Source organism: Buceros rhinoceros, unplaced genomic scaffold (genome assembly GCF_000710305.1).
Source record: "Buceros rhinoceros silvestris isolate BGI_N320 unplaced genomic scaffold, ASM71030v1 scaffold18271, whole genome shotgun sequence".
NCBI classification, from domain to species: domain Eukaryota; kingdom Metazoa; phylum Chordata; class Aves; order Bucerotiformes; family Bucerotidae; genus Buceros; species Buceros rhinoceros.
In genome coordinates, this window is record NW_010392716.1 from 26,784 (window position 1) to 38,442 (window position 11,659).

General features: G+C 41.8%; 1 protein-coding gene across 1 annotated transcript; it reads right to left on the reverse strand.

Annotated features, from left to right (window-relative positions):
* On the reverse strand, positions 1 to 10,397 carry LOC104500875 (acyl-coenzyme A synthetase ACSM3, mitochondrial-like). The gene is made up of 13 exons (XM_010144597.1): positions 10,197 to 10,397; positions 9,735 to 9,945; positions 8,233 to 8,440; positions 7,236 to 7,379; positions 6,272 to 6,428; positions 5,336 to 5,415; positions 4,237 to 4,360; positions 3,408 to 3,488; positions 3,157 to 3,258; positions 1,558 to 1,685; positions 1,351 to 1,450; positions 712 to 831; positions 1 to 87 (listed from the first exon to the last, which is right to left on the reverse strand). The coding sequence occupies exons 1-13, from the start codon at positions 10,395 to 10,397 to the stop codon at positions 1 to 3; spliced, it is 1,743 nt and encodes a 580-aa protein (XP_010142899.1).
* Positions 10,398 to 11,659: the final 1,262 nt, after the last annotated feature.

Genomic DNA, 11,659 nt, shown 5'->3' on the forward strand with positions numbered 1-11,659 from the left:
TTATACTCTTCCCCACTCTTTGTTCCTTAGAACCTTTCTCTGGATTTTCCCAGTGGCCGTCTTTGGCAGATCCTGAACAAACTCCACCTGAAAGGTAAAAACGCTAATTTTTAGCCAAATACATTTTGATTAATCAACCAGGTGCACGGAAAGACACCCTTTTATTACGGCTGGGGCAAAAAGATGGGAAGCTGCAAAGTCTGGGGCTGGGATGCTGGTAGTCCTTACTGTGCAGCTGACTGCACAGGCAGTGCTTGCAGGGACAAGTACCACAGTCCTGAAGAGATGAGTGCTTCAGCGGTCAGGGCAGGGAGCTACCGGGGTCTGTCTTGCTTGTAAGGGACAGATTCCAACCCCTCTGATGCCAGCAGGGATTTTCCCTTTGCTGAGAGTCTGAACTGAGCCCAAGGGAGGAATTGGTAGAGCAGAACGCCTTGCCCGTGTGAGCTGCTGTGAAAACCCTATTATTTCATGACGGGAAGACTGGACCCTGACAAAGGTGACATCACCGTTCCTCCCTTTGGGGCCTTTCTAGCGCGTACAGTGAACCCAAGGCTACAGCTGCAACAGACCCTGTAATTCACTTTTATTTTATTTTATTTAACTATGGTTGGAGTGTTTGTCAGGACGCAGTTGAAAAGAAGCTAAGGCAAGATAAAAACCATTTAATTTTTGATCCGGTCAGAAGATGTGTTTTTGCTGGGTACTTACCTTTCTTGGATACTTGTAAGGTGCAGTCACCTTCTTAACATGTTGCTGAAGCTCACGAGTTAATTTTTCTGGATCATGTGATATGAAACCAGGAGCTAAAACAACGAAGGCTTTGACTACCTGTGCCACAAAAGTTAATGGAGTCTGTTAACTTCCAGAGGTGGGAATAAAGGATACGTTTGCTGCAAAAACTGAGTATTGAAATTCAGCATGCAAAAATTTTATTTTTCTTCTTCAATTTCCCTCTTCATTGGCTGTTTGTTACAGAACGCAATGTTACGAAGGACATATTCTGCATCACAGGATTTTTTGCTAACTTCCCACTTTTTTTTTTCTTCTTTAGATGCTACTAAACTTCCAAAAAGTTGCAGAACAGAAAAAAAAGACAGCTGAAAATCTCACCTCAGGGCTCAAAGAAATGTTACAAATTTGAAAAATACAAAAAGAAGAATTAAACACTGGATATCATTGCTTTTTTCCACACTGAACCCTACGAACAGGGAAATAATTCTGAAATTCTAAGACTTGTCAAGGTATGGTGTTAAAATTTTCTTTTAAATCTGCAACATATTTAATTCCAAGGGAATATAGGGAACTTGTTCTAAAGTGCCTTTCGTTCTACAACTTTTTTCTTTTTACCTCCCCTCGAACTGGATCAGGACTGCTGACAACAGCTGACTCTGAGACTGCAGGGTGCTGTATTAACGCACTTTCGACTTCGAACGGGCCGATACGATACCTAGGAGTAAGGCAGAGGCGATGGCTGTAGCGAGCTGGCCGTTCAGCTGGGCTTTCCAGATCGAATTAGAACAGGCAAGCGGGCGAATCTAAAAGCAACTGACTTACCCAGAGGAGTTAATTATATCATCAGCTCTTCCAACAAACCAGACATAGCCTTCTTCATCCATGATCCCTCTGTCCCCAGTGACATAAAAATTTCCGCACACAGAGGCAGCAGTTTTCTCTGGATTATCCTGACAACAATAAAACATTTCAAAGTGTATCTGGTTGTCAGGGAAATGTAATGCATTGACTTTGCAGTGGTGCTCAAACCAATCAAGACAGTTTTTCAAGTTGTTCTCAAATGAATATGATCAATGCTATTTTATGTCTTCAATTAAAAAAAAAAACAACCCAGTCACATTAATTAGCAGTTTTGTGGTGGAAATATGTGAAAGGTGGAAAAGAGCACTTGTGTTCATAAGGATTTACGCTCTAGAGCAAAAAAGGCCATGCTCTATCAAAATGCCCAACCATTACAGTAAACCACTAAAATCTGGAACCCTCTCTTCTCTGCAGAGAAATGATTTATCATTGCAGAGGGTTGCCCCAAAAACCTTCTGTCAATGGCAACTTTTTACCCCTAACCTTCAAGGCCAAAACACAAACGAGGTGACCTACAGGAGAAACATCATTGTTTACACTGATCGATCGGGACTATGTTACACAGGAAAAACACGTTGACACACAGAAGACATAATAAAAAATCGAACCAAAAGAAGTTTTTTGTCACACAGCGAGCACTTAGTTTGTACAAGTTGCTGTCCGAGGATGTTCCCAACATTCAAATATTACGGGGGTTCAGAGAAGGATTAAACACAGAGATAGGTTCCACAAAGCTTACTCAACGTGATAGCTCAAATGCAGTGGAGAATATCTTTATTATTTGTTTGATTCTAGTGTTCTCTTAAGTATGTACCACAACTCAGCACCACCACAGAAGGAACACTAGCTTAGATGGACCTTCGACCTGAACCAAAATGGCCATTCTTCTGACACATTTTTTAAAGCCTGTTCTGCTTTCACCGGGCAGAGCATTCCCGTTCAAACAGTAATGTTAGATTACGTACACCACTACCACAAAGCCATATCATCATCTCCACTTGAGCGTTTGGTGCTGTAGCTTGTCTTTGTGCTGCTGATGTGGCAGGTAATGGTACAAAGGGTTTCTCTGACACCAGAGAGACGTGCATGCTGGAACGTGTAACTTCTAAAGATTTAAAAGATCAATCTGTGGGTACTTCTGACAGTGGTATAAGAGAGCAAGATACTTGTGCTCTTTGGAAAGCTTCTTGGAACTTCTGAAAAATTGGAGTAGACTTGAATGGCTTCCTTCATTAATCCTTTACCAAGGACAGGAGTGGAATGAAGGGAAAGGAGTGATGCACTGAAAATGAAGCCCATGCCAGCTGCCAGGTACAGGTCTGGAACAAGGTACCCCCTGGTTCAGGTGGCACCTTGAACTTTACTCTGCCAGCTACTCTGTTCCTGCAATAGCAGAATAATGTACTGATCAGGCTCAAAGCCCTCAATCAACCTAGTCACACCTTGTGAAAATCCTGGATGAAATTCTGCTCCTTGAATAAGTCAACAGAAATTATTCCCCGGGTCTCAAGCTTCTCAGTGGGCATAGACAGACCAAGTCTGTCTAAGACCAAGACTTACCAAGTACTCAGAGAACATACAGAATGGTCGTGTTGGTTGAACACGGACAGCAATGTTGCCTTCTTCTCCTGCAGGCAGAATAGCTCCACGGTCATCTATGATCTGCAGAAAGCACATTCCAATATTGCTTCGGTTAGCTCAGCAGAGTATCTGTTACAGCACAGCGCAGGACGGAGAAGGGTCACACACAGCTTTCCCTTACTCTCGCGCCCACAACTGCAGCTCAGCCTAGGTGTGACTTATCCACATACCTGCACATCATAAGGGGGAACAGCTTTTCCCAAAGAGCCAGGTTTAATTTCCATTCCTTTCATATTGGCACATATTGTCACCTGCAGAACAGATTATTTTTTTAAAAAACCAGTTGTGCAACATCTTTATTATTGCTTGCATTAGGCATGGTACCTGTCCATGACTTTGCCGTGACGGGCTGAATCAGGACAAAATCACTGCGGTTCTCAAGCATATCAGAGAAAGATTGAGAGGCATTTCAGGTCAGCCCTGTGGAATGATGCTGCTTGTGCTCAATCTGAGCCAGTGGGCTCTTCTGCAAACACTTGAATTTGTGAGAGAGCAGATGTGAAATTATTGCAGATCTTATTTCAATAATGGGACAATTAATTTGGGACCATATCAAGGGTAAGAGGAGAGAATGTCTGAAATCTGACTCTTAATAACTTCGTTAATGTTCAGTTACAGAGAATTCTGGGATGTGAACTGATTTAATATTTTTCATTAGAACCTCGGACAGGCCAAATTGATACCCAGAGCAAATTATTTATTTTAGTTTTGCCTTTTAAGAAAAGGTGATGAAGGGATCTACTACAAGTTATTTGATCTGAGGTAAGCTCTGGCATGGTTTTTGCAGGGGCTGAACTCTGTAGTCATTGTATTTCCTATAAACTTTAAAATATGCAGCTAAGTGATTTGGGAAGTATAAAATCATAATTATATATAGCATCTTTCTGAAAAAAGCTCGTTTAAATGATTCTCACCTTTTCCATTGATTTATCAAGCACATTCTACCTCTGGTATTGTTACGTTTGGAAGGATATACTGCAAGAATTAATGCAAACGTACTGTTTCAGTCTGGCCATAACCTTCATTGATATCCAGTCCTGTCTGGATTTTCCACTTGGCCATCACTTCAGGATTGAGCGGTTCCCCTCCAGACAAACAGTGTTTCAGACTCCTGAACTTGTAGCTTGGGAGGAATAGCACATGAAATAACTTCAACTGCTGAAAAGAGCAGTGAATGGTCTTTACTGAACAGCCTCCCTCAATTTTCAAAGTAAGTATGCCTAGAACCCTGCAAGTTGATTTGGAAATGATGATAATCATCCTGATACGCAGTCCTGGACTGGACTTCTAGACAGTTCGTGTTACCACCGAGGCTAATGATAATGACACAGAGATAAACCGTGTGTGACTGGAAGTAGGTTTCTGCTGGAAAAAGAGCAAGCAAAGATGTTTTCCCGGAAGAGCTGACAAGAAAGAAGAAATCTGAACAAGCACATCAGATATTTGTGAAAAGCTGAGTTACGTGCTGACATCCGAGATAAAGATAGACACAGAATTTTCTAGAGCAAAAGAAAGGCAGAATAGGAACAGAGCCTGAGCTCTGCTAAACCACGATTGGCTTTTGTCAGGATGAAAGACCTGTGTGAGATGATCAAGTACCTTACTGAAGATACGAAATCTTCTCAGAATTCACACCAACTACTTCTCATAAGCTGCGTATTTTACAGCATGAGAAACTGGTGGGAAGAGCTGCCAAATAGCTCTCAGCGTGGGCAAGTCCTCGAACTGCTCAATTCGTTCTCAAGTATACGGAAACAACTCTACTTTGGCAACTCCCTGATGTGGAGCTGCCTGAAACCTTGACTTAAATTTAGCTGTGAACCGTAAGTTCAGAGGAATGGACAACGTAAAAAAACCCCTCACTTGCTTCCTCTGTGCAGCTTTTCAAAGCCCGTTCCTGAGGCCTGAATAGCCCAAGGTGTGACCAGTTATCCTCGTATTGCAGAACACAACTTTCTTCTCTGAGAGAAAATGTTGCTGATTAGATTCCCTTTAATGGAAAGAAATCAAGCAAGGTAAGGAACTAAAGAGTCAGAACCGTCACAGCATTATATCCCAGCCTCTCTCTGTTACCCCTCAGCAGACGGATGCGCAGTACCTGCTCAGATCATGTTGGACCAGCATGCAGTAGGCAGTGGGAGCAGTGCAAAAGACAGTGATGGGGTATCTTGAGAGAGTCTAGAAAATTAGAAAGTTATTTTGTTGAAAAGAAAATGTAATGGTGAGTCAGACTTTGTAACTATGTAGGTGATTAACACAATTTATGTGCTCAAATGTCCGAAAAATGAAAACCATAAAAATCCAACTTACATTCAACAAAGAGAATGACTATGGGTTAGTGACTACAGATCCAGAGCGGCTGTACCGGTCAGCATCACTGCTGTAGAAAATACAGTACTTTCTGTCCAGCAAAAATCACTCACATAAATGAATGACCACTGAGAGTAGTAGTTCCAATTAATAATGTTTTCTGCTTCCCAAGGCGACCGTGTCCCAGACTCTGAAACTAAGTGGCAACAGTGACCAGACCAAAGCTTCTCCAATTTTATTCTTGGCATAGTCTGAGTCTTCTCTCCACACAAGAAACAAGCGTTGAGGAGAATACGCCAGCTGACTGGTTTTGTGAAACGGCAGAGGAGGAACAGGCATTCTGGCCACTCACTGAAAACTCAGGGTAACAGGGCTCTGGCTCAGGTTTACGCCATACTCTGATTACAAGCCCGTGCTCACCCTGAGCCCAAAGCAGCTGGAAGTTCATGCCTGAACTGAGCTGTAGGTTAAATACGGGGCATTACAGCACTGATCCTGAGTTCTTTTTATCCCGCATCTTTCCCCACGTCTCCTCTACATCGTAGCCATGCCACATGGCCTAACCAGGAGGGAAAATGTATTCTTGTTTACTTGGCACCAAAGGGATGGAGGATTGCTTGGGATGTGTGAAGTATTACCCCTCCTGCTACCGAGCAGTGGGTACCCATGCACCAGAGCCCAGCTTGCTTGCTTCATTTATGCAAAACATCAAACTCACCCTTACCTCTGCAATAACTGCTGGCTTAAACTGTGGCATATTGTGTACAAACACACATGATCCGCAGATCCATGGTGCAAAAACACTGCTCCAAGCTGCTTTTACCCAGCCAGTATCAGAGGTATTCCACATGATATCTGAGGGAGTCAAGTTCATCCAGTGCCTGGTGATAAAGCAGAGATGAAAAAAAATGCTTCATAGAGTGTAAGAGACTCAGGCAGAGGTCACAGCATAAAGGAAAGCACAGAAAACTTCCATCAGAGATTTTGGTGTCAGCAAGCAGATTTCTTTAGAGAGTTTGCAAGAGTTGAAAGATCTTAAATATTCTCTTATTTCCCTTCAATCCTCCCGTCTCCTGAAGAGCGCAAAACATCCTTGGCTTGAGCTGCAGAATCTGGATAAAAAACTGAACAGATCATTTGGAGTAGGCTTCCCCACCTTGTGAATTAGAGACATCAGCTAAATCACGTCCTATTTCTCTAGGAAACTAACCAAATTACTTCTGTGGACTCTATACCACCAACTGCCAACTCAGAACGCCTTGGGAAACGTATCCTTTGGTTTTGATGAAATTCCTCACTCTGTGGAAAGTGTAAATAAAAGGACGTTCAATGAAAGCCAATCAGTACCAAGCACAGATTCAAACTGAACTGTAACTTTCACGGTGTAGTGCTATGGTCCAAGGTTACTTCGGTTCTTAATGAAGGTTTACATAATCCTGAAGTGCTTGACTTTATCTGGGTTTGGTATAAGGACACTATCCTTACTGCTCCTCTGCATTCAGCCCTCTGAGTGACAGAATACTGTGTTCGACAATCTCAACCAAGTCTTCAAGAAGCCTCTAATAACAAGGCTTTCACTGTGAACGGGAAAGGTGAGGAAGAAGCAAGAGCTTACACTAATGAAGTGCCTACATTTACTGGAGTTTTTATGGTCACATCAGGACACCAGGCGCAGCCTTAAGATATACCTGCCACTGGTTGCAAATCCAATGCCATAACTGCTGTGCGACTGTAGCACCATCTTTGGAGAGCCTGTACTTCCACTAGTAAAGTAGATCAGCATTGGGTCTTGACTCCTTGTCTTGACACATTTATGGTCAGCAGATGTCACCCTTCAGAAGAAATAGTATATGACAGTTACTACACGTAGCTTTTCACAAAGGAAGCAGTACTTTTTTCAGTTTGAGAGAAAAACAGGAAAATGGCCTCAAATTATATGATCTCAGTAAGTAGTTGCATCAGATACCACAGGTAAGAGTTAGAGTGCACATTTTCCTAATCACAAGAGCACTCTGTATGCTGTAACTTTCAATATGTGAGCACCTACAGCATGTTCCACTGACGTCTTCTACAACCGTTTTGCAAGGGCACTCCAGGAACAGCAGGTAGATGCAAAATCAGCTTCTGCCCCAACACATACTGTCTCCCAGTCTGAAGTCAATGGCAGCCAACTCAGGCTGTGATGCCAGGTGAAGTGGTCTTAGGCACCAATTATACCATTTATGCCCAAGAGACTGAAGAACAATTCAGAGCATCTGGGCTACCAAGATAGTCAAGGGAAGAAATAACCGATGCCATTAGCTGAGCACCAAGCTGGCAAAGGGTATCTTCTCATTGAACTCAAGAGGCATTATGCTGAGGTCTAGAAGATGAGCACGAAACAACTGCAAGATTTGTACTCTGTGAGCTCTGTCTTGTGATCGCTGTAGAAGCACAGAGCTTTGAAAAGCTGGCAGGCTGCTGAGTAAGGAGAAGCTGAAAGACTGAATGCAGCTCCCAGGGAGTATGTTGGAGGGTTTAGTACTTAACGCAGTGATTACAGCAAGTTGGTAGAGGGATGCAAAAATTTAACTCATTCTGGAAATTAATCTATTTTGGAAATAATCCCAAAACTCAGCAATGCCACCTGACTGACACAGCTTTGTTCACCTCACAGGGATGATGGTAAACCAGCTGGGTACTCACACAAGGAGTTCTTTGAGGTTTAGCCACCCATCTCTGCTCCCTTCGGCTACAATTAGTTTGCTTTTCAGAAACTGGCAGTCAGGCGTGACAGATTCCACTGCAGGTGCCAGCGTATCATTGGTAATGATGCACTTGGCCTTTGAAGCCTGGAGTCGGTATAAGATGTCTTTGGCTGTTAATTGGGATGTTCCTGGAATAAAGACAATTCCTGGAAAAAAGCAACAAGCAATTTATAAAATTGACCATTTATCTTCATTATGTTCACAGGACAAGAACCCAGCCACAGAAAAGCTGAGCTACTTGCCAAAAAACTTATTCTTTGAGAAACATGATTCAAGTCTAACTCATGTATGAAGGCAGGGCTTGGGTCAATTTGTGGCCTAGGAACGATCTGGGATCACCTCCAAACCCTGCAACGTTGATGTTGAGTTTTGCCTTATCCATATTAAAGGTACCTAGATCATGAGTAAAATCTACATTTAGAGTGGTTTTGAGCGCTTCATGATTCATAACTCAGGAAGGAAGTGTGGAGATTATTATCCCCAAAAGTAAGTGTAAGGTCAGCACTTGGATTATATTTACATCTGGAGTGAAGACATTATTCTCTTCCATAAGGAATTAATATGTCTGATATAGGATAAATAGATTGAGGTGAGGTAGCGTACAGACATTGCTCAGTCAGCAAATCCCTCAAGCCTGGATTCATTGTAATGTGAATGAACATAAGTTTGGATACTGAATATAATGCGACTGAAATAACATTTTCAAAAACGGAAGAAAAAAAATCAATTTAGTGCATTTCCATGCCTCCTTTTCTCAAGGATTTCAATAGACTTGACATACACACTGATTTCAATCTTCTTACACCTTCAGAGGTGTCTAAGAAATTTTACAATTGGGAAACTTAGGCACTGAGATACTAAATAATACTCCCACATCATAGTCCGGAAAATACTAGATACAATAGAATTGGATTCCCTGAGTCTTAACCCCATTTACAACCTGCAAGAATCACAGAGCTTAAAAGTGGGAAAAAAATACTCAATCATGGCCCTGTTGATGCTGAATTGTTCCATCATGAATGTTGAGCGGTCTAAAAATGCAACAGGTCAAATTCTTCCTAAGAATTTGCAAAATTGTAACAGCAGAGTAAAAAAATATTGACTTGAATTATTAACCAGTCTAGTCATATAACTTACTGCATTAAAACTGTCCGAACTGATAAAGTATCTGGACCATTTTGGCCTTAGGTTGTAACCATTCAACCTTCACTGGCTTCAGCTGAGGATGCTGTTTAACCGGACGATGCCTGCTCAGCACCTGGTACCAGGTGGCTTTGGTTCCTGTGTGGATGCTGCCAATCACCTCTCCATGCAAAAGCTGAATTGTACAGGCCACAGCACCATATTCCCGCTTACATTTTTTCCAAATTGATTTAGCATGATTTTGTTATCTTCTATTTCTTTTCTTTCTGCATCCAAGAGATCAGTAAGGTTACTCACCTGCTCGCATACAGGCTATGTTCAGTATCCACCACTCAGGAACGCGAGGCAGAACTGCTATAACTCTGTCTCCTCTCTGCAAACCACATGCCTCAGAAAGTATATTGACTGCTTTCCGAGACATGAATCCCAGCTCTTCAAAGCTCCATTTCACCTCTTCTCCCTCATCGTTTACCCACCAAAAAGCTGGATTTGCTGGTCGTCTTCCATCCTAGAATGCAACAGAAGATGCTAAAATAAGATAACAAAACTTAGAAGGTTTAATTTCAACCCAAAGTAACTGCAGACTAAGCAAATCATCGCTGTCATCTAGACTCTTAAAACAATATCTGTATTTCTGACAAAGAAAATAAAATAGTGCATTCTACTCTGCGGCTAATACAATCCAGTATCCATCAGGAAAACTGATTTGTATCATCTGAGATTTGTTCCAACATCTACGAAGTAAAAGAAGAATACCACCTTTTCTAGTCGCGACCACTCATCTAAGACATCACTTGCAAAGTTGAAATACTCTGGCAGTTCCTTTTTACACTGGTTTATAGAGTCGTAATATGAAATAATCTGAGATGTACGAAGCCTGTTGCATCCACGGAATGATCTGCAAGGTGACCTGAGAATCCGCAGACACTGAGGAATCCATGATTTATTAAATGTTCTCATGATAAATGATGTTTTGTCAGACAGTGGGGAAAAAAATCAGATGCACACCTACAGGAGCCAGTTATCTGAAATGGAAGAAAATACATTTAAAAACAGCCAGGTATTGGATGCTGTCTAGTTTGTGATGTTGGATAAACTAACGCAAACCAGCTTGAATAAATAGGTTGTTTGTACATCTCATTTTCCCCCATTGTTTTATGTGATTCTTAAAATAAGTGTTCCTCCTTTTCTGGCAAAGAGATCGCACACAGTTTTTTCATTATAACTCTCCTCTACTTCGTCAGTTGATGAATGAATCTCATATTTCATCTCTAAACTTTTGCTTACCAGTCCTTTTCTAAGTACTTATTTCTTCATTCCTGTAAATTTTATGTTTTACTTTGCCTGCTTGCAGAAATAAAATGCAACTAGTTAGGAAGCATTTTGACAACACTTTATCACCTTGATTTAAAATGGTCTCTGTAATTATGCTATGGCTTAAATATACACTTGATGAAATTTTCACTAAACTTCCACACCAATAAGATGAATCTCTGATTTATTTCCTTGTGAATTCTATTTTCATTGGGGGCATGGAATAAACACAAAATAAACACTAGGCAATCAAAGATTTCCATTTGCTTTGCGCTTGAGCTGAAGTGTGCAACTTCGGAAAAGATACATGTTGTAAAACAAACGTGCAAAGAAACTTCCAGCACTTCCAGTTTCTTGTAGTCTTTCCTACACAACATACAGGTACCGGTGAAAGAACAGATGATACTGCAGCTATTCAAAGCCTAAGCCTTGGAAGTCAAGAAAACTGGATCTTCACTCACAGATACAGAATCTTCTGACCAACTTCTTTTGAGCGTAATCAAGGCCATAAGAATCTACCCACCACATTAAATCCAAGAGAATCTTTCCCTCAGTTCAACGGACCCAGCTTTGCTTTTAAGCCTTTCTGCTCCACGACCTTCTCCTTATTTAACAGCCAACAGCACATACCTATCTCACCGGCACACCGGGCAGCCACCTTCACCTTTGCGCTACGTACTGCAAGCGCAGATGTAGTGACAGCTGTTCAGTGCCAATAAATCACAGTAACTGACATCACTCTACAGTCACTGTATTTGTGAGGCAAAACAGAGAAATTTATACAGAGGGTGCTCGCATGTGAGGCACGTGCCAATGGCTCTCCACCACACAACAGCTTCCAAGGTGTGAGTGGTAAGAAAGCAGAAGGCCCAAGTGTTGTATTTATCTTGCATCCAACCTTTCCTGCT